Source organism: Pipra filicauda, unplaced genomic scaffold (assembly GCF_003945595.2).
Source record: "Pipra filicauda isolate LSUMZ 115617 unplaced genomic scaffold, ASM394559v2 scaffold80_size11013439_pilon, whole genome shotgun sequence".
Classification (NCBI taxonomy): domain Eukaryota; kingdom Metazoa; phylum Chordata; class Aves; order Passeriformes; family Pipridae; genus Pipra; species Pipra filicauda.
Genome location: NW_024104987.1, coordinates 7,620,049 through 7,643,118, shown reverse-complemented (window position 1 = coordinate 7,643,118; position 23,070 = coordinate 7,620,049). Strand labels below are relative to the sequence as shown.

Sequence of the window (23,070 nt, the reverse complement as noted above, 5' to 3'; positions counted from 1 at the left end):
GACCACACTCCTGCAGGGAGAGCTGGGCACAGGGGGTGAAGGGGAAGGTGGTGACACTAGAGGCTGTTCAGGGTCTGAGGAAGTTTAGCAGCTGGCTGATGCCTTGTCCATGAAGCCCTGTGGTGCTGGATCTGTCATCTGCTTCCTGAGTGTCTCTTGCTCCATCTCTCCCAGTTGCATCACAAGGTTTCAGTTTCCTCAAATCCCAGTGTGGGACTGTGGGTTTTTGCAACATTCCCAGATGAGGAACAGGTTGGTCTGGGTTCGAAGTGTTCTCTAGAACTGCCTTGGCAGCTTCTCTCCATGCCCTGCCCTGCCTATGAGCACCGAGCAGCATTCAGCCCCACTCCCAAGGCTCCTCTGCTTCCTATTCCCCTAGATGTTGTAATCCTTGGGGATTTTTAGATTGTGTGGGTTGGTAGGGATTTTTTGGGGAAGGAGGTGGAAAGCTGACATAAGGATTACGGTCATGGGGAGGTTTTGCTGTCCCCATTGCACCCACTACCTCTCCTGTGTCTGCTGCTGCCAAGAGTCTCCATCCCATGCTCCCTTTCCAGGCATCACCCCAGTGCTGCTGCTGTGCCAGTCCCCAGGCCAGCATCCCCAGCATCCCACACCATCCTCCTCCAACATGTGGGGGTGGTGAGCTGCAGATCAGAATGGCTGCAGGGGTTGAGGTCTCCTCCGGGAGCTGGGGGCTCAGGGCAGGGACCCACTGGGGGGTTTCCATCAGTGACACCTCGGTCTCTGCATAAGTTGCATTGTTGGACTTGGACCCCAGAGCAGACAAACCCTATTTCCATGTTAGAAGGACAGTCTGGGCTGGTTTGGTTTAAGCATATTCCCCACAGCTCTGGCAGTGCTGCCTGCAGTCTGGATTCCATCAGCAGAGGAATGTCTGCTCCCAGCTTTGCCCTGCACCAGCAGCTTGGGTATCACTTCCCAGGGCTGCCTGGGGCTGGGAGGGGAGGGACAGCAGCTCCCTACATCATCACTTCCCTGTCTCAGCTCTTCCCAGCTGAGTTGAGGACATAGAACTGGGGGAATCCCAATTTCTCAACACCGCCGATCTTTACAAGTAAACTGGTGACCAAGCGTTCCAGCAACATGGACAAAGACTGCCTGATTAAACTGGGATCCCATGTGGGCTCACCATGGGATGGAGATTCAGACAGCAGGACCTGGGGGGTCCTGCTGGCTGTAGCCCCTTTTAACCCCCTGGTTAGGGGGGCATGTTGTGCTCCAGCCTGATCCCACAGTGGCTCGCAGACCACTGGCACTGCCGGCACAGCGCTGGAGCATTAGGATTGCTCCAGGGTCTCATGGGATCAGAGAAGCTGGGGGAAGGAAACCTGCAATAAGCACAGAGTATTTGTACAGGCTTTAGGCTAAATCCTTCCCTCCCTGGGTAGCAACACTGCAAAGCTGTTTCCTAAAGTCTTGTTATTCCTTTTCAGGCCAGGACTTTGCAGTCGGCAGCAGGGCTGGATTAGGAAGAAGGAGAGAGAGGCATGGCACGCTGAGGGCATTGCTGGGTGAGCCAGGCTGGCAAACAGGGGCTTTGCTTCAGCAAAGTTCAGGGTGACAAGTCCAATGTCACCACGTCAGGTATCAAAGCAGCCCAGAGTGCCTCTGGGAGGAGGATGACGGTGCAACACCCAACGTGGCATGCACCACACTCTTGCCTTCAGCCTTATTTCACTTAAAATCCCAGAACTGCTCCTGTTCTGGCCTGGAGAAGGGATCCTTGCTGAATCCCTGCAATGAGGGCTTGGGGCAGCTCCTGCAGCTCTTTCCCAAAGCGCTCCCTGAGGGAGTTCACAGGGTGTCTTCCCAGGGCCACCCCAACTAATGGTGAGTGTCCAAAGGTCCCAGGGAGCTGACATTGCAGGGGACACAAGAAGTCACCCACTTTTCTCCAGGAACCAAATCTTGAGGCTGAACCCAGGCATGAGAGAAGGTGGGCTCAGCCCCGAGGGTCTGGATTTCGGGTGTTTGCCTTCACCCCAGAGACAGTGGAGGAGTCAAGGGTGGGGATCTGCCATCATCCACATCCCACACGCCGTGGAGCTGAAGTCTTGGGATTTTTTGCCTTCACCTCCCACTCGAGGATCGGGAGCCAAGTACATTTCTCATTGCACCCAGCACACGGGAGGAGGAGAGGCAATGTGGGAGGGCACAGGGGGAGTGGGAGAAGCCGTGGACAGGCAGGTACAGACCCCGCAGGAACATGATACACCACAAGCAGAGGCTTGGAGGGCCTGGAAATCCATCCCCACCCTCTGCAGCCAGGGTGGAGGATGGCTTTGATCTCTCCCTGTTGTGCAGAAGCTCTGGGAGACGCAGACTCAGGCTCAGGAGGGACAGGGCACCACAGTGTCACCTTATCGTGGGGACAGGTCCATATGAGTTGGAGGTGGAAAGCAGGAGGGCTGCAATGCTCAACTGGTGAGGCAAGAGGGATCAGGGTGTTGAAATGAATTGGGATCTGAGAGAGATGGGGCGATTTCTTCAATACGGAGCACCCAGGCTGATCCAGCCTCCCTGCTGGCCATGAGGACCAGGTTCTCTGTCCCCCACCCTGAACCCCATGGCCCCAGACTTCCCTGCCTTGGCAGCAGGCACTGTGCTGAGATCTCTTCCGGGACAGCAGGCTACAATGGTATCAAGGCAGCATCTTTCTCCTTCTGGAGCAAGTCACCTCCTAACCCCAAGCCCTTGAGAGCAACACTCGCGGGAAACCATGGAAACGGGCAGCAGGCACGTGACAGAGTGTGCCTGCACTCCTTCCCTGATTTATGTCCCATGTCTGGGACAAGACACAAAAGTGAAGGGCTGTTGGGATTGTTTGGGATTTTGAGACAGCAGAGCATCACCACCACTTTACTCTCCCTCTCCTCTTTGCGGAGCGGGATGGCACATGGGAACAGGGCTGGGCTTCTGCCAGGGCCAGAAGTGATGACCCCAGAGAGGGAGGCAGAAATCTGGAAGAGGCTGGGGGACTTCTCACTTACTTTTCTAATTTTTCTAATATTTTAATATTTCTAAATGGAGACTCTTGAGCAGAGACCCTTCAACTCCTGGTGCCAGGGAGCAAAGCAATGCACCCACTGTGCCCAGGCTCACCATGGAACCAGGTGCCAGTGTGGATGAGGACACCAGGTACAAAAGCTTCAAAGAGTCCTTTTCTTTAAACACACAGTGAGAAGCAGTGCTCCACTTAGATTATTGCCCCACTGTTCATATTGGTCAGAATTTGGTCGTTTCCCCTTTTTGAAAGTGCTTGCCCTGCATTGCTGTTTTGCTCTGGTTTTAAGCTGGGTCTCTCTGTGTTTAAGCTAAGTCTAAAGCACCTCTTCCCCTGCACTTCAAGGGCAGGCAATAAGCTTGGCCATGCCATCCTTGGACCAGAGGGGTTTCTCTGCTGCATGGTGACCACCTGGGGACACTGCAGTTAGTGTTTGAGCAGAGGCTCATGGACACTAATCCCAGTGGCCAATGGGCAGAAGGCAAATCCAAAAACTTGGTGAAAATCTGACGATTCAGCAGCTGGTGATGGTGTTATTGAAAAATTCCCGACCTCTGGCCGGGTCAGATTGGCCACACTGCTGTGTTGTCACACCGGTGGTTTTGGCAGCTCCCAGCTGAGCTTTGTACTTGAGCTGAGGGATTCACGGGTGCCTGGGGCTCCTGGTCTGTCCCAGCATATATTCACGGGGGGATCCACAGTGGGGGATCTGCGGGCGGCGTGTTCTCCACCAGCTCTCATTAGCTCTGCAAGAGCAAATTTGCTGACACCGCCAGTCTGGCGGCTGCTAACGGGGAGGTGGCCAGGGATGGTTTGGAGGAGAAATACAAGGCAAAAAGCCTCGACAGATCTGCAGTAACAAAGCTCCAGATCCCCAAGGGGCTCAGCCACCCCCCAGCCTGCCTGCTCGGGTGTCAGAGCACACCCGCAGCCCGTCTGTCCGTCCGTCTGCCTGTCTGCCCTGCGAGGGTGCGCAGCGGGTGCGGGAGGCGGCTGCGCTCACCCGCTGCTTCCCTTGTCTCTGATCCCCCTCTGGGGGACTGCCGGTTATTACAAGCCTCCGTAGGATTTTCCTGCTCGCTCTGCAAATGGACTGTGCTGCGGGTTTAATATGCCGGATTGCCAAGGAGCTGGAGATGGCATTTGGGTAAAAACCAGCCCAAAAGCACACCCACGAAGGCGGCGGGAAGCCTGGAGTGGAGGTGTTCCCTGACAAGGCACTGCCAGGAGCAGTGCAATCGCAGAACGACAGTAATACCTTCATTTCACAAGTGTCTTAACTCCAGATCCCTTTCAGTTGGGTCCTGCCCCGAAAAGGGAGAGCAAATTCTCGGCATTGAAAAAGTCCCTATGGGACCGACCACAATCTCTTTTGGGGGGCAAAGAGATGCTCACAGTGGGGGTGCCTTGTGTTCCCCTCTCGCCCCAAGAATCAGAGGGGAGTGTGGGTCTGTCCTTCCAAACATCACCTCCTGCAAAATCAGAGAGGGCAAAGAGGAGAACCGAGGCAGAACTTGGAGCAGCCAGAGGTTGGGCTAACTTTAACTCAGCACTTTGGATTCTGAATTTCCTCTGAGCTGTTTACAAAGGGCTGGAAAAAAAACTTCCAGCCCTACCTCCCCCCGCCAGCACCGTCCTGATGTTGCCCAGAACATCGCTCTCATCCCTCCCTTTCGTGGAGGAAAAAAAAAAAAAAAAGAGGAGGGAGGAGTGGGAGAGAGGAGGAGAGAGGGAGAAAGTGAGCTCACGTTCACACATTGGTGAAGAGGCTGGTCTTGCAATGCCTTTGAATATTTTACTTTTAGGCAGTTCCTCATCAGTCAGCCACACACATCCGAGGCGAGCTGAAGCTAACTACAGCCATGGACAGCACTGGGAGATCTGAGATCTGACTGCACGCATCATACCTCCGGGATATTTTTTAAATTACATATATAAACACGCCGACAGGCAGCCGAGCTCACACACACGCACACACACACACACACACACACACACACACACTCTCATACACATCCACACATCGCAGAGCCGCCAGCACCCGCACGGCCGCCGAGCAAACACCTTGTCTCCTCTCCCAGGATATACCCGCTCACACACATCTCTCTTTATCTCCTCCTGGCTTCCCGGAGGATCCTGCCGGCTGTTTTTCATGGAGAAAGTCCAGGGAGAAATGGAGATTGAGAGATGGGAAAGAAGTGAAGAGATCTCAGACGCAGAAAAAAAGGTTATTCAAGAGATATGGAGCAGAGTATATGCAAACTGCGAGGACGTTGGGGTCTCCATACTCATCAGGTATTTAAAAAACAAACCAAAAAAAAGGAAGCAGCAAATCCAACTAAATCTCTTTATAGCTGAGGAAGAGGCAGAACAATATATAGAACTGAGCAGAGATGAATGACAGTGAGTGGGGAGCTGGCTGGGTGTATTCACTGCCTGGGAGAGCAGGGAGGGTTTCACAGCGCTCCTTGGATTCCCACACCTTTGAGCTGGGTGGCGGCGGCGGGGGGAGAGGGGGCAGCCTTGCCGGGGACTTTGGGGGAAGCTGCTTCCATGCAAAGGTCACCTTACCCTGTGGACAGGGCTGGGGGGGCGGCGGAGGCGGGGGGAGCTCAGCGCCGGGTTTGGGTGGGTTGGGGGTCTGGGTTTTTACACCCCCCCAGTGAGCTGCGTGCGGATGGCACGGGGACGTAGCAGGCTGGCGGGTGAAATAATGCAAGTTGGGAGCCAAGATAAAACCCAAGCAGGTGTGTCTCCGAGGGCACCATCTGTCCCTCCGGCGGCAGCGTCGGCGGGAAGGAGGGCACTGAAGTTGGCCGTGGAAGGGGGGCGTGGGGGGCACAGGCAGGAGATGGGGGCTGTGGGGGGACAGGGACCCTGCAGTCCCGGGATCGGGGTGCAGAGCATCGCCCGATGGCGTGGGGCTGTGCAGCACAGACGGGCAGCTCCGAGTCTCAGGTCTGTACCTGAAACCAGAACAAGGGAGATGCTCTTGAGGTGGGGAGCAGAGGCAGGTGGGGGTTCCTGTGTTGTCTGCAGGTGCAACCATGTCCTGGTACCCCAGGAAAGCATCAAGCAGGAATCCCACAGGGTCACATGGACTCTGTGACTTTGGGGTGTCAGTGGGGTGCAGCACCAGCAGGCTGTTTCCCTTATTTAAGAGGGGAAAAGAGGATAGGCAGGATGAGGAGAGGGGCAGACAAGATGCCTACATTGACCTCTTGCTAAACAGCAAAGACACTGTCCAGAGAATCAAAGCTCCCACCATTCATCCCAGGGATCAGTAATGCTGGGATGTCCCTGGTCAGGCTCCCACCTTGACCCAACACCAGGCACCCCTATTTGGAAATGATAGACTGGGTTGTGTCCTTCTCATTTCAGTCCTGCAGTAGGGGACTCTGAGTGCTTGGAGAACTCCTTGGATGGATTTGCTGTTTACTAATAATCATTCCAAAGTTTTCCAATAGCCTGTGAGCTGATGCCCCAAGCCTGTAGGGTCTGCAGGGAGTGGAGCCTCCCTGGTCATGCTGGTAAGCAGAGTTGATTTCCCTTCAGGCTTGCTGCCAGCACTGCAATGGGATTTTCCTACCAAGACCCCTTTGCAGATTCCAAAATGACATTGGGCATGAGGGGCATCGAGGTGTGGCAGCAGGGACCATGTGGCCAAGCTCTGGCCCTGACTCAAACTTTCCCAGTAGAAGTTTTTCATCCAGTTGGTTGTTCTTTTATTCCAGGCATAATTGTGGCACTGAGGTGAAGGTTTCCCCCTGCTGTGACAACAGGGCAGGACAGAGCTGCCTCCTAGGGTGAACCCCAGCTCCTTGGGAGCCTTTACATCCTTAGTCATGGCACGTGCCCTGGCACATCCCAGCTAAACCTGCCACCTGCTCCCTCAGCCAGAGCTTCCCTTGGATGCTGTAAGTGAGGTCTGGACTTTCAGTGCATGTCCCCGGGGACAGTGATGTAATTTGGAAGCGGTGCCGTCCTCTCCAGCAGCACTGGTTGGAGCAGCACACCTGCCTGCATCCCTGTGCCACGGCCACAGCGGCTGAGCTGTCCCCCTGGTCACACACCCTGTCCCCAACGAGGGTTTCGTGCTGCTGCCCTGAGCTCCACTCCCCCCGTGAGCTCCGACAGGCTCCACCTGAGCTGCCTGGGGAAGCACGTGCCGGGCAAAAGCAGGGCAGCCCTGGCCAGGGCTGGAGCACCGGCGGCTGCTGCTCTCCCGGCTGCCTTTCCCAGATGGCATCAGCTGCCGGGAGAAGTGGGTCATGCGTGGAGGCCGCCGGGAGCACGGGCGGCGCGGGCCGGCGGCAGCCACTTCCCAAGACATGATTCAGCAGCTCCAGAGGTCGGGGCTGGGGAGGGGGCAGTGGGCAGACACTGGTGGGGGTTGGTGGGAGGTGACCTGGCCGGCAGACTTTGGGTGGGCACCCACACGACGTGCTGGGGGCTGAGCGCTGCCCAGTCAGCCTCCCTGCTTCACCAGTGCTGGGCCGGTGTTCCTCCCCATCTTGCTGGGGAAACTGAGGCAGAAAGGGATGGGCACAGGTGTGGTCAGGGAGAGGGGAGGGGGATGCACGGCTGTGGTGCCCCATTTGGTGCAACCCCCACGTGCAGAGCAGTGAAAGCATGTAAATCTATCAGCACTCCTGTTCTTGGTGTTGTGACCAGGGAATTGACTGTATCTGGTGGCAAAGGGTCTCTCCATGCTTTCCTGCTCCATCCCCTCTCCATCCCTTCAGAGCTGCTTAGGGCAAGGAATTACTTTTCTGGACATAAAAAGTTGACATTAATCTGGGGTCTGATCCTGTGCCCCAAGAGTGGAGGCAGGGAGGCAGCAATGCCCCTGCAAAAGGCAGGGCTGCAGTGCTGGCATCCTGCAGAAACCTAGCCCAGCTCCCTCTGCCTCGACCAGCATCCCACCCCTCCACCCCCAGCCCTTCCATGCTTTGCCAATGGGGAAACTGAGGCTCAGAGCTGGGCATCGTGTTCCCATCCCCCGTGGCTGCTGTTAGTGCTTGAAGCCACAGCAAATCCCTGGGGTCCTGCCCCCAGCATGGTGGGTCCCTGATCTCACAGGGCTCTGGGGTCCTGGGGGACACAAACACAAATAATGGGGAATACGGCTGAGCAGCCACCGGATCCTGGGAATCTGCGCTCTGTGGTTAAAACTATGTCGCTAATTGACAATTTCCTCAGTGGGGAGCCTCCAGCCGGAGGAAGCACAGTCTCCTTGCCTCGCTCATCTTCCTCCCTGGGAGCTCAGGGGCCTCTGCAGCTTCTTCTCACAGCTGCCTTAACCCTTGCTGGAGCTGGAGCTGGCTCTGGAGCTGCAGCTGGAGCCCGGAGCTGCTCATCCAGGGCCATGTGTACTGGCTGGGTCACTCCCAAGTGGGCATGCTGGCTGGCACAGATGGGAGCCCTTGGCTGCAGCTCGCCCATAGCCTCCCCATGTCCCCAGGCTCGTTGCTGTACCTCAGTTTCCCCATCTGTAATTTAGGAATCAGTCCTTCTTGAACCCCCCTCACTCCAGAGCTCACAGTGGGGAGCCCAAGTGTGCCAGGGGAGCAGGGCAGCCCTCAGCCCCTCTGGCACCTGCATTAGCCCTCGCTGTGCAGTGCAGGAGCCCCCCCAGCACGTGGCCATCACCCCCCAAGGTCACCCTTTTCCCTCCCAATGATTGATTGCCAGTAACCCCACATTCTGAGACTGGGCTGGGGGATGCACACACCCAGGTGGCTCAGCCCTCCGTGGCACATAGAGGCTGGGAGCACCCCTGGGGGAGCATCAGTGAGGGATTGGCACCCTCAGTCCTTTGCAGACCCTGACTAAGCCCAGGACTGCAGGGCTAAAACCGCAGCCTGTCCCGACCAGCACACGCACATTCGCTCCCACACCCACACACACGTACCACGGTCACAGATGTGGGACCACAAAACTTTATGGATCCCATCGGGGGATAAAACCCAGGAATAGTTTCTATTTAATCCCAGGAAAATCTGTACCAAATGTTAACGCTGCACCAAGAGCAGGCGACGCAACCTGCCACAGCCACCACGGGCTGTGCCACCTCCACAGGGCTTCTCTGTCACTGTTCCCTGCATTTCCACTCCAGACCCATCAGCTTTCTGAATTTCCAACGTTGTTACCTTCTCCATCACTTCTGACGTGCTCTTTCCCCCTCAGGAGGTATAGGAGGGAAAGCAAAAGGTTTGTCAGTGCAGGATCAGGCCCCCGGATTTCGACAGTCTGGGTCTGCTTAGCCTGAGCAAACACACCTGGATTCAGACAGTTTGCAAAGAGCTTTGAAATATGAAAGCAGTCCTTGGATGCCAGACATTATTGGAAGTTTTAGGTTAAAATAGGAAAAAGTCTGAGTAATGGGTCTGGCAATGCAGAAAACTTTTTTTTTTTTAGCTGAATCTAAAAAATATGGGTTGAATCCACGCAAAAATGGCATTTAAAGAAATGATTTTGCAGCTACCCCCAAAGCCAACATGTGTTTTGTGGAGGCGTCTATAGGGCTCCATTCCTGGCTGTTGAAGGGCACATTTCAGAGCAGAGCAGCTCAGAGAGATGCAATATCTCACTTTGAAAAGGGCCCAGTGAAAGGACCAGCAGCAATGTCCCTGTCCCATGGCTTGTCCCATGCTCACAAGTCATTGTGGTCAAGCTGGGGAGATGTTTTTCCAGAGACAGGGAGAGCCACAAAGCAGCAGGACACTGCTCTGCTGACAAGGACATGCACGAGGAACATTTCCCAACCCAACAGCCTTTCCATGAGTGGTGAAGGGGTGAGTGTGGGTTTAATAAGGTCAGTCTTGAAACAGCCCCTTTTCCCATGACTGTGTCATCTCTCTGATCGCAGCCCTTTCACCTGCCTCACGGCCAAGGTGGCTTGGGGAGATCCCTGTGGCACATCCTGCCCCAGACACAGCCTGAAGGCTGTCAGCAGCTCTCAGGGTGACCCAAGAAGAGCCTTTCCCATGTCCCCTGTCCCAGGGCTGCCCTTGCATTGCTTGTGAACCACACGGGGGTAGAAAGATCCCACTTGACCCGCCGAGAGCTGCGAGGACGTCCCTGTCCAAGGGAAGCAAAGGCACGGGGGATGAGCGGTTTCCCCGGACGGTTTCCCTGTCTGTGGCTAAGGACATGCTGGATGCGTTGGTACCAGCCCTGACAATCCCTCCTCCAGAGCAGGCGGCGAGGGCCAAGTCTGCGCTCTGCCAGCCCGCTCCGGTAATGAGGCTGCAGCGGCAGCGGAGCGGGGCTGCACCCGGACGCGGCTGGGCGAGCGCCCGCCTGCGGAGTTTCAGGGCTCATTAAAGGCAGGGAAATGTCAGGACAGCCCTCGGCAGGCTGGCAGGCGCTGAGCGCGGCTGGGGAACGCAGAGTGCCGGCTGGCTGGCGATCCTGCTGGAGCACGGCGCCGGGGGCGAGCGCTGAGCCGGGGCTGCTGGAAATCCCCGTGGGAGCGTCGGATTGTAGGCGTGTGGTGGTGGACACCGGCAAAACACAGGTTCCCGATTTTGCTGGACGGATGGTGGGGCCCAGCACACAAACCACATCCTTGTGAGTTTTTGTCACTCCCCTCTACCTGGCCAGGGGGTTTCTTCCAGCTCCAAACCCCTCTGCAGTCCTTGGGGGTCAGGGACTTGCAGCCCAGCTCCAGAAAGCTCCATCCTCACTGTGTGTTTGCCTGGGAGGCAAGAATCTTGTTTTCACATCGTTTCCTGACACCCATAGACCCTGCTGGGCCTCGTAGGGCTGTAGGAAGGATGCTGGGTGCAGGGGGAGGTGCTGGTGGTGGGGTGGAGGAGCCTGATGTGTTCCATCCTTCTGTGTTGCTTGCATCCAGTGGGCAGGGACAATGGTTTAGCAGTGGAGAGGGACAGGGACACAAATGTAGAGGGGCTGAGGAGGATGCTGTGCATGAAATCACTGAGCAACAGGGATTGCAAGGGAAGTAGGAAGGCAGAGGTGTGTGGGAAAGCCACTTTGGAGCTATTAATTCATTTACTGATGAAAGCTGTCCTTACCCCTGCCCTAAAGGTTCGTCCATGCAGCCAAGAAGCTTTGGGCTGAATCTACATAAGTGGTAGGGGAAGACAGCAGCCATGAGGACTTGGAGGTGTGAGTTGTGCACACAAGTGAGCAGGATATGCCCCTGGGGGTTGATAGCTCATGTCCAAATGTATTTGATGACATCTTGCTGCTGGGTCCACTCCCAGCCTCCCTGGGGTGTCCTGGTCCCTCTGCCCTTGGGCAGGGGGGCATTACAGCCTCTGAGCACAGCTCAGTGTTGTGCTGGATTCTGCTCCCAAGGCTGTGCAGCGGGATGTGGGCTTCACCTGGAGGAAGGCCAGCTACAGCTCTTCTCCCTCAGCCGCAGAAGAAGTTGAATTTAGCATCAGTGTGTGGATGGGGGGCTTGGCCCTTTTCCCTCCAGCCCTCCTGTGCCAGAGCTGGAGACGTTGCCCACCACCACCTCCACCTGTCTAGGAGCTTTCAGAGAGAGGACACAGGAGCAAGCAGGCACCATCCCGTTCTCACTCCTATTTGCTTCCCCTTTTTCTGTCTTGCCGGGCTGTGGCATTGACACGTCTGAGACCTTTCTCACCTTAGGCTGGGAGCTGTAAACGCTGGGAGCACCCTTGCCCCAGCCTGAAGATGGATGATAGACTACAGGTGGCTGGGAGGAGCAGGGGGAACGTGCAGGCGAAGCGGTGAGACAGCCCTCGGCATAATAAATAGCAGCATCACACACCACCTGCCTACCCATTATCAGCTGCTTTGTAGGCACCCGAGCAGAGGGAGAGGTTTGAAAAGGGACGGGGAGAGGCTCCAGGCTGCCTTAGAGCTTCTCCCACGTAGAGGGACGAGGCGAGAGAAAACATGAAAGCATCGATAGGTTGAGTCACCAACCCTGGAGGGATTTAAAAGATATGTGGTTGTGGCACTTGGGGACGTGTTTTGGTGGTGGGCTCGGCAGTGCTGGGTTGAGAGTTGGGCTCGGTGATCTTAAAGGCCTCTTCCAACCTAAATGATTCTATGGAAATCTAGAAAAAAAAACAGTCTCCAAGTGCTGGCTGGGGGTTCAGCTGAAGCCTCTCAGCAGCTCTGAGGGCTCAGTAGCATTTTCCCTCTCAGTTTACAAACAGGGTAAGTGAAGCATTAAGGGTTTAGGTGCTTGGGGGGACTGAGTGAATAGCACCCGTGTATCCTCTGTCTAGCTGGGGAGGGAAAGAGGTGGCTGGGCTTGGAGATTTCCTCCGTGCAGGGTTTGCTCTTCACGGTCTGGGGAGAGGGAGGAAGATGGGGAGATGGGAGGAGAAGTGGCATCTCCTCCCTAACAGAAAACAGGTTTCCAGTAACTGCAGTGGGTTTGCACCTTAATTATTTCCTTTGGCTCTGCTACTGGGAATGATTGTGTCCTTAAAGTTGTTAAAAGGGCAAAAGAGAGAGGAAAAGCAATCCTGACATCCTGTCCACTGGGTCCAGATGTAGCTCACAGAGTACAAATTAGCGGGTGCAGAATGGAATCGCTTAAAAAGAAATTTAATGAGATCGGTATGCAGGCATCTGGTTCCTATCAATCATCATTTTGTGTGATATGCAATGGTAAATATCATCTTTTTAATGACTCTGATGAAGAAAAAAAGCCCAAACCACACACACACATGCATAATGATCCAACAAAATTGCAGAGCCTGCGATGTTTGAACTCTCAAAATGTTCTGTAGATGGAAAAACCCCAACTGACACCTCTTCTAACTCGCCATTGTTTGAGTTATTTTATTTCTTACTTTTTTTTTCCCCTTCCTTTCCTCTAGTTATATTTAACCTTTGTGTTAAATTAATCTTCTCTGTTTATTAACAACTAACCCTGACTGAGCCTCCCTCCCTCTTCTTCGTGCTTCGACAGCTCAAACATTTGCCCGAGGCCAGAGGTTCTTGCCTCAGGCGCCTGCTCCTCTCCAAGGAGAGGTGGCTGCAGGTCTGGCCGGCCATGGATTTGCTTTTCAGCTTGAAGGAAAGGTGGCTTGGGCTCCTCTGTTTCAGTTCTCCGCCAAAGACAGCCAGCAGACCCAGGATGGAGCACATGAGCTGAGGGTTTGCTGGTTTTACATCCTCCAGCACCAGTGCCCTCCTGATGGCAGGTCCTTTGGGAAAGCTGCTGGGCTCAGCTCCCATGGGGGCATCACCTTGAGGTCTGTGAAGTGGGGAAAGGTTGGAAACCAAATATTTGCATCCTTCACTGGCCTGGTCTCACCCAGGTTGGGGACTTTTGGGGGTTTAATCAATCTTTGCCTCTGGTGTATCTGGCCAAAAGTGGGGAGAGGTAGAGGTGGTGATCCCAGTGGCTCCTTTTGGTCCTTCTCTTGGCAGGGACATGCTGAGATTCCTGGTAATGCAGGGGTCAGTCCCCCCCTTGCTGTTCCCCTTCTGCTGAAAGAGCCTGGCTGAGCATCTCTGTGGTGACAGGAGCTGGAGACAGCCAGGCCTGGGAATGATTTCTCCCAGCAGGGACCAGATGTGTCAGGAGGAGCTTTGCTAGGGGCAGGAGGCTGCACAATAACAAGGGGAGTTTTGTCATGGGTCCCTTCTGAGTTTTAAAAGCAACACCTTGTCTCCCCCTTCCTTCCACCTTCCTTCCTCCCCCCCTCCTTTCCACCACACACTCTTCACACCTCCAATACCTATTTTGGGCCATCTGATGAATCCCAGATGCCTTGGGAAGCAACAGAAGCGGTGGTGCACTCCAGGCACTGCTTCACTCTGCTTCCTTGGCAATGCCCCCAAGCTTTCACAAGCCAAGGGAGCGGGGGAAGGAAGGGAGGGGGGGAAAAAGGAGGATAGCAGAGTGGTAAGGAGCCTGGTACTCGATATTGCGATTATTCATGGAGTGGTGAGTGGGGAAGAGGATCCCACCTGGTTCTGGAGGGAAGTAATGATGGTTGGAAAAAGCGGTGGGATGGGTTCAGGTTCACATGGTTTGGGATGGTGCTTAGGAAGGGGGCTAGAGAGGGAGTCTGTCTGGACCCAGGCATGATGGGGGACAGCTTGGGAGCCCTCTGCCACTTTCTGAGCATCCTCCTCTGGTCCAGGAGGCAGGGAGAGCCCAGTAGGAGGGAGAGAGCTGGGTGAAAGCAGGAAGCAAACACTGACGTGGTTTTCTTTTGCATAAATTGGGTGGAAGGGGGTGGTTAATGTGACTCAAGTGTCAGCCCCAGCTGTCGAGAGCGACCAGCTGCACTGCTGGCATGGGTGGTGTTGGCATCCCTGCACCCTGTCACCTTGTCCCTTTCAGCCCCCAGCCCCCTCCAGCCCTCCACCTCCCAGGGGAGCATATCAGCTGCAACCACACCTTAACTTCTTTCAGCTGCATTTGGGTGGGGTTGATTTAATCTTGTAGAAAAGAGGGTCCCCAGTCCCCCTCAGAGGGGCTGGTTTAGGGTGTTCTTGTGCTGGGGGAAATGTCTCCTGGCACAGATAAGCAACGATGTGAGCTCAGGGCTGAGATGCAGCAGGAGACTGATCTGTGAAAGCTGAAGATAACCTGGGTAGGGGGAAACTGTTTGGGGTGGCAATACAGGAATAAAGCCCATGGGGCCAGGAAGCTGCTGTGAGACTGAGGAAGAGGGGCAGGGAGAGGCTGGCTGAGATAAAGAGAGGTTTTCATGCTCATCTGCAGCTCCCTGAGGCGTGTTTTGATGTATGTGGGCATGAATACAGCATCTGGCACCTGGGTGGAATCTCTGGGCATCAAGAACTCAGTCTTGCCTCTGCTTTGTAGATGAATACCCAGCTGTGATGCCCATGTAGCAGATGGGGAAGGTTTGGGAGAAAGGCATCAACCTGCTGGTTTTCAGGCAGCTAAATTCTGGGGAATTCAGCAGGAAAACCAGCCCTGGCTGTGTCAGATGCAGGAGGTGGCTCCACCACTCCGTGCTTTGCTTTAACCCCTCAGCCTGCTCCTGCCCTCCTGATGGTATTTTGTGTCGATTCTTTCTCGAAGGTTTTTTGTGAACTTCCCCTCGGCCAAGCAGTACTTCAGCCAGTTCAAGCACATGGAGGACCCCCTGGAGATGGAGAGGAGCTTGCAGCTGCGTAAGCACGCCCGGCGGGTCATGGGGGCCATCAACACTGTGGTGGAGAACCTCAATGACTCCGAAAAGGTCTCCTCCGTCCTGGCCCTGGTGGGCAAAGCCCATGCCCTCAAGCACAAAGTGGAGCCCATCTACTTTAAGGTAAAGGGTTGGACCAAAGTAATCTTTGGGGTGCTTTAGAAATTAGGAAGAGGGCAGGAGAGAGGGAGCTGTGGGGAGTTGGTGCTGCCTGTCCTTGCCCGGAGGAGCTTGGCTGGATGTGGGGGTTGCTCCTCACATAGCTGTGACACTGTCCCATGCAGACCACCCTTCCCACACACAGTCACTGGAGCATCCAGTACATTCCCCTGCCCAGGGAATCCTGCCTACCTGTGTCCTGCTTGCAGCCCTACCAGCGTGTTCGTGGCTGTATGTCCCTTCTTTTAGAAATCAAGCATTATAGTCAGGACTAAGTAATCCGAGGTGCCCAAACTGGGGCACCCCACCATGCCTTGGTCTCTGGTTACCTGCCCTGTCTGTTCCCAGGAGTGTCAACAGACCTTCAGGACATCCGTCTGTCCCACAGAAGGTCTCATTCCCAGAAATCAGCAGGAGGATTCAATGGCTTTCCCTAGGAAAAAGCAAAATGTGCTGTTAGCTTCTCCCTACAGAGTTATTAACCCCTTGCTGTCCTCCTCCTTCCAGAAACTCACTGGTGTCCTGCTGGAGGTCATTGCTGAGGAATATCCCAACGACTTCACCCCAGAGGCTCACGGTGCCTGGACCAAGATGAAGACCCTCATCTACACCCACGTGACGGCGGCGTACAAGGAGGTGGGCTGGGCTCAGTACCCCACTGCCACCCTGTGAGCGGCCAGCGGGGCCAGGCGAGGGGCAGGGAGGGCTTCACTCACCCCAGGACTTCACTCTGGTCTCTTCTCAAGATCTTTGCTCAGTCTGGGGAGCCTGGTAGGGCCAGCTCTGTCAGCTGCCAAGTCACAATTTGATCTTCATGGGGTTTAAAAACAAAAGAAATAAGCCAAAAAAACCTATAGAACCACGAAGGGTGTGGGTGGGTCGGGGTGAAGCAGTTGCAGGGGACACTGGAAGGGGATGCAGAGGGTGAGGGGAGAGCACTGGTTGTTGGCTCCATCTTACTGTCCTGGCCTGTCCACCACCACCTCCCAAATTCTGCACCTCACTTGCGCCATCTCAAAGTCCCTTGCACAAGCGCTGCCGCCCCGTTCGATGATGAACAACACAACCCTCATTTTCCACGCAAAGCCCCTGGGTTAGGCCCGGCTTTGGGGGGCACAGTGCTTATGGAGACGTCCAGCTGCCCAGCTGGCACTGAAAACGCTTTGCTTTGCACTTTGTGTGTCCCCTGGCAGGGTGGCAGAGCTGACAGCTGTGCCCACAGCGCTCTCGGTGCCCATCACCCTGCACTCTGGGCTGGCTGCAGCTGTCACCTCTCCCATCACCTACAGTCCCTTTCCTTGGCTGGCTGCTGCAAACCCTCCTGGGGCTGGAGGGAGTGAGGGGGAGGGAGAGATGTGCTCCTGCAGCGTGAGAGAGTGGGGAAGGAGGGGGATGCCTTTGGGCTGCCTCCCCTCGTGGCTCGGAGCATGGTGTGTAGGTGGGATCCCTGTGTCATATGTAGGAAGCTGGTGAGTCCACCCACTGCCCTTCAGCTCCCTGAGGATGAGCTTGGGTGGCACATGTCGTGCCATTGCCCTGGGAGCCGGTGTGTGTAGGTCTGTCTGTCCAGCTCTGCCCTGCACGGTGAGAAGGGGGGTTTGGGCTGTGACCAGGAGGGGAAAGATGGTATGGACACAGCAGGAGGGATTTCTAGGTGTGAAGAAAGGTCCCTTCTCTGTTAAAATTAATAAATAACTTGTTGTATATTTGCATATTCCTGCCCTCGTGGTGAAACTGGGTTCCTTCAAATAAAGTGCCTGGTAGAAATCAGCCCATGCAGGAGCTGTGTCCCCCACCCGGGGATGGCAGTGCTCCTGTCTGTGCCTGACAAAGGCTTCTCCCCCACCCCCCAAAAAGTGGTTGCAGGGCTCGCAGCACTCATCCTGCCTCCAACACCAACTCCTGCTGGGCCTCTGGGTGAGTCTGCTTGGTTTGTGCCTCAGTTTCCCCTGCAGTTACAGGAAAAGGGAGGAGGAGCAGCCCCGTTGCCTCCTGCCCACGAGTGGTTGGATTCATAGGATTTCTGGGAACTGATTGGCAAAGGGTTGAGGATGTGTCAGATGTGCTGGGAAGCTTTGGAATCCTTGTCATCCAGTATTTCCCTAAAGGTCTCTTATTTTTAGAGCTCTAGCACTAAGGACAATGTTATCTGTTGAAGTGGAAGGGGGTTCCCTTCCAAGATTTCCTCTGGCCTCACTCCACTACTTGTCCTGGAGAGCTGGCAGCTTCCTGAGAGAGACCAGCTCCTCTCCTGGATGCCAGCTGGATAGGCAGAGAGCCCATGGTTCCTACTGGGATCCCCACGGCCACCCTGGGGACATCCCCCTGCCGTGAGGACACAGACCCCAGCCCTGCCCTTTCCATTGTGCCAAGGTGTCAGCACTGCCCGTGGTTGGGGAGCAATCCCAGGACTGCTGCTCAGAGCAGCAGGGCAGGTGTGTCTGGGTGAATGTGCCTCTCCTTGGAGGGCTCTGTTGGATGCAGCCAGGAGTTTGTGCCATCACCCAGTTCCCCAACTCTGGGCAAAGTGGATTTGGAGAAGGCTCTAAACCTCTTGGCTGCATTCCCCAGTGTTCCCTTGCCTTCCTGCAGAGCCACAGGAGCAGAGTTAGTCCCAGAATAGCTCCAGGGCTTCAATAATGTCATTACAGCCAATCTGGCCTTGCAGTTCTTTCCTTCCTACATCCCACAGTAAAACTCATGGAGCAATGGCACCTGGAGTGATGGCACATCCTGGGTGTCCATTGGGTGGAAGTAATGGCTCAGGGCACAGCAGTCCATGGCATGGCAGGGTGTGAGGTCAAGGGGGTTGAAAAAGGAAGGCATGGGGTGACAGGTGATGCTGCCTTTGCTCGTGAGGTGGGCTGTCATTTAGAGCCAAAATTCAGCCCACCAGCACTGGTGAAGGTGCCAGCAGCTGCTGCCTCTGGCTCCCATCAGTGTCAAAGCAGCTGCTCATCCCTCATGTCAGTGAAGGCATCCTTCAAGCAGCTGCTGCTGCCCGGGTTGGGAATGGATGGGAAAAGCCCGTTCAGCATTGACTTTGCTCCAGTGCAGGACTGGAGAGCAATTGCTTGGACAAGACTGTTAGATTATATTTGTGTGTGTGCACATCAGAGGACTCTCACGAGCACAGCTTCCCTGGTTCCTGCCAAAACCTCGAGGCCAGCAGCACATGTTTTTGATGAGTTCATGTACTCCCTGTGCTCTGCGGATGCTGGGCCAGGGGTGTTTCTGTAAAGGGATGTTTCATCTTCAGACAAAATTTGCACATTAACCTTCAAGGTTAATATCGTCCAGGTGGGAATTTTATTTTTGCAGTGCAAGCCCTTCCCTTCCCACGACCAAAACTGGGCTCCCAGTCCACAGGGAAGCCACTTTGGGGTGGCTGGAAAGTCCCCATGTTTGTACCTGACCCACCCGAGTGCCTTGGTTTTGGGGGAGCAGCAGGGAGGTCCTCCCACTTGGTTTCTCCTTTCTTTTTTTACATCTCCAGAAAAAAACCTGACCCATGGCCTCGTGTGCCCACGCATGTGTGTGCTGGGCTTGAGGTTTTTTTCCAGGAACGTTTTCCTAAAGCAAATCCAGATGTGTGCAGCTGCTGTCCCTCAAGGAGCGCCCTCCCCCCCGCCCCCCATCAGCCAAATTGCAGGCCAGTCCAATAGATGCAAACAAAAACATGTTTATTTTTACCAGTTTCGTAGGAAGTGACATGAAGCAGGAGGGCAGCCAGGGCAAAGCTCCGGGGGGGAGGAGATGGAGATAAAGCGAACGCCCCCTCTTTGCCGCCCGCAGCAGAGGAGGTATTGCTTAAACCGGGGAAAATTCTCATCTGGGGAGAGATGAAAATGAACAGAAAAAGGAAAAAAAAATAAAAAATACCATTCCAGAGTGACAGGGCTGATAAATGCTGAGTGGAAGAGCAGAAAGGGAGGCCGGGTCCTGGTTCTGTGCGTGGCTCTCCAGCACACACACACACACACACACACACACACACACGCACAGTCGTTCCCTGTTACTGCCAGCCCCATCCACCCCCCATCCCTGAACCCTCCACAGCTGACTGGGGACCCCCTTATCCCCCCTTTCCTTCAGGTCTTACTCTCTGGGGCTTGATGTTTCACCTCCTGGCACTCTCAGGCTGAGCTTAGGGCACTTTAGGTTCAGTTTTGCTCTCCTTGGTGGTGGCAGGTAGGGACCAACTTGCAAAGTCCTTCCCCCAAAATTCACAGGTAAGAAGTTAGGGCTCAGGGCACGATGCCAGCACATGCTGCTCTCTCTCCTGCCCTGGGGAGGATCCCTGTGTCCCCCCAGCCCTGTCCAACCCCTGGCTCAGCCAGCACATTGCCATTGTCATCAGGGCTGGGCTTGGACCTGTGATTGGGATGGGAAAACCTTTGTGCCCCCTGCCAGAGGCAGATGGATGCTGAGTGAGGGGAGATTTGGTGTCCCTGGGGCAGGTTTTCCCCCCCAAGCACCTTGTCCTGGCTCTCTTTGGGGGCACCCACTCATATCAACCAACTTTTGTCACCCCATCCCAAGTTCAATGTTTGGTCAGAGGGAGTTGAGCGCTGGAGGGAGTAGGAAGTGTTGGGTTGGAATGGGGCATAGATCCTGTCCACCCTATCCACTTCCTCCCCATGGCCAACGTTCATGGCAGGTTTAGCTCCACAGGCACCAGAACAGCTGAAGAGACACCCCAGCACCACCACAACCCTTAGGGACCTTGTGCCACCACCCTCATCTTCTCTTGTGGTGAGACAAATCCCCGAGGCAGCTGAGCCACGGGCTCTCCCACGGGAGTCCTCTTGCATCCCTGCCACTTCACTCCACTTTGTCCCAGTAAAGGGGATCCCAGTGTCTCCCCACTCTGTGGGGGGTGCCCAGTGACTTCAGTGGGGACCAGATTTTGTCTGGCTGGACTCTGGTGCCAGAGCTCAGCCTTCCCTGCCCCTTGCCGTGGGGAAGCTGCCCTGGTGCAGAGATGTTGGTGCGAGGGCTGCTTGGGTCCAGCACCAGTGAAACCAGACAGATGGATGGGAGGGAAACCCATGTGCTAACCTTGGACCAACTTAGGGAAAGGGAGGGATAAAACTACCCGCCTGGGTCTGACCTCTCCGACAGGCTGCGGCGCTAATTATTTTCCATAGCTGAAGTTGTCTCTAATTGTTAGTATGTCTTAACCAGTCCCAGCGTGACCCACAGACATGAGCTGGCGTGGTCTGATGTAACTCCGTGTCTTTCCTGTTCCTGCTGCAGATACTGTTCATGTTCGTGTTTCTCGGCGCTTCCGTGCTGGTTTTATACTTGGCCGTTCCGTGTACGATGGGTGTAACTTGTTTTTCTTTTTGTAGGTTTTTAGTATGTTTGTAACCGGACAAAATGGTGTTATTAAACTGAAACTTGTATCTTCAGTGGATAAATCAATCAAACCCCCTCCAGCTCTGCTTGGTTTCTTTCTGGTGGGGTGGCTGCAAGGTGAGGGGTTGTTGGGGGGCTGCCCCTTGGCCAGACGGGTCTGGGGGTTCCTGCTAGCTCTGAGGGAATGGTGAGGGAGCTTTGTGGCTGGAAAGCAGGAGCAAAGGGAGGGGATGTGTCCTTCCCTGTCCTCTGCAATGAGGGTGGGGGAGATGGCTGGAGGCATCTTACCGGCGCAGGTGAGAAGGGGACGGTCTGCTCCTCCTCTGGGCTCTTCACTTGGCTTCCAGGTACGTTGTGCAAACCTCCAGGGTCTCTCCCTGGATCAGGAGCTGCTCCTGTGCCTTTGCCAGCCCAGCCAGGCCAAAATGTGTGCTGATGGCCACGAGATGCAATGACCACAACCACTGAGGGCTATGAGATAGTTCTCAGCCTGTAAAAACAACAAACAGCTCCCTGAGCAGCAGGAGCCCCATTTTCCACGTCTCTGTCCCTTGCGGCTCCTCCGGTGCCTCTCGCTGTGGTTGGATCACGTTGCAGTGGGATGGATCCCAGCACGGTTGGGTCACGTTGTGGTTTCCCCCCATGGGTCTTTGCAGCTCCCTCGTTTGCAAAACAGGCCCATGACGTATATGAGACCTCTGTCAAATTCAGTTGACACTGGCCAACCTTTCCAAAGTTGTTGGCAGAGGACGGATGGATGGACAGACAGACAGACGCGTGCTATGATCCCATAAGCCTGATTTCCCTGGAACACAAGGCTTGGAAAAGAAATTCAAGCAATCCTGTTTATCGTGCTCCTCTTTACTCCAAGAACAGAACAGGCTTTCAGGGAAGGGAAAACCCACCCCACCAGGGTGGCAGAAAGCACCAGCACCTGGCCACAGGCAATTTTAAGGGGAGCAATCCCAGTTTAGGACTGAGACTGAGGGGGGAATCAGTGAGTTCTGAGAGGGAGGAGAGCAGAGATTGGTGTCTTGGAGGCTGCCCAGGGTCATGGGGAGCCTGATGGTGACTTGTCTCCTGTTGGGCTGAGGGCAATGGGGATGCTCTCCAGCCCTGCACGTGGTGGAGTAGATTTTGCATGGGCAGGCACTTGAGCTGGGTCCCCCATGCTACAGCAACTGGGGTGTCCATGCAAGGGGAACCTATTTCTTTCCCTACAGCTTCACCAACCATGGCCATGGAGGAGGAAACCAGAGGCCAACCCACATGGGGAGAGGAATAACTGCCTGGTTCAATCTGTCTTCTCCCGCTGTGCCTTCTTTTTGTGGGGGGGAAAAACCACTTGGTGTTGTTCATGTGATTAATAAGCCATCCTTGGAGTCTCTGCCACATCCTGTATACACTTCCAGGTGGAAGAAAACAGTCAGCAAAGCCTGCACACTGCTGTGCTCCAGATGGGAAACATCGGCTTGGAAACCACGGGCAAAAGGACTGGCCTGCTCTGGAGTGGGGAGGCTGCAGTGGGGACCTGAAGCTCTTAGACCTTTGCATGCTGAGCTGAGACTAGCCAGGACCAGCAGTGGCCTGGAGGGCGCTGACACGGGGCTGGTTTTTCCAACAGCTTGTTGAAAAGGAGCCGGGAATTTCAGCATTACCTTGCAGGGAAAAAATATGTACACAGCCCTTTGCTTCATACTAATATTTACCCCCAGATCCCATCACGTCAGGGTGGCTGTGACGATCATGCCGTGACCTGGACCCTGTGGCCATGCCAGTGCTCTGCAAGTGCTGGTGGAAAAGGAGACAGGGTGGCAGGCTGAGGCTCACAGCCCTCTGGAAAATTGGCCCAGGCACCAGGGTGATGGGCTCACACCCTCTGGCTGCCCTGTGCCCATGGAGTGCTAAAACAACCTTGTTTCCAAGCGTCCTAGCCTGGAGAAGCTGCTCTCCCTTGCCCAAGGGAGCTGGTGGAGGTCCAGCTCTGAGAAATCACCTTTGTGGCCCCAGTGATGTTTTATGGGCTGGGAGATGGAGGGAGAGAGGAATTTGATAGGGAAGGCATAGCAAGGGATGTGCTCCCAGCCTGTCTCTCATGCTCCAGCCCCGGGATAGACCCTGCACCCCACACCACTGGCCACAGGGTCCAGTGCTCCCTGCCCAGTGCCTGCCACAAGCTGGAGGAACGACGGCTCTACCAGCCTGGTGCCGATGTGGGATCAGAGGTGGCACATCTGCACCCTGTGTCCGTGTCCTGCTGGCCCCCCATGACAGCAGAGGGGAGAGCCAGGAGGTCACCGTGAGGGACAGGCAGAAATACGACTGCAAGGGGGGATTAAAAAAGAGCACACACAAAAACTGCACTACAGTTATTAATATATCTATTTAAAA

At 55.1% G+C, this 23,070-nt stretch overlaps 1 protein-coding gene across 1 annotated transcript; it reads left to right on the top strand.

Moving 5' to 3' along the window:
• Window positions 1-4,789: 4,789 nt before the first annotated feature.
• CYGB (cytoglobin) lies at window positions 4,790-20,759 on the top strand. The gene is made up of 3 exons (XM_027730085.2): window positions 4,790-5,323; window positions 15,051-15,282; window positions 15,826-20,759. Exons 1-3 carry the CDS (start codon window positions 5,181-5,183, stop codon window positions 15,988-15,990), a joined length of 540 nt encoding a protein of 179 aa, XP_027585886.1. The 5' UTR covers window positions 4,790-5,180; the 3' UTR covers window positions 15,991-20,759.
• The last annotated feature ends 2,311 nt before the right edge of the window (window positions 20,760-23,070 follow it).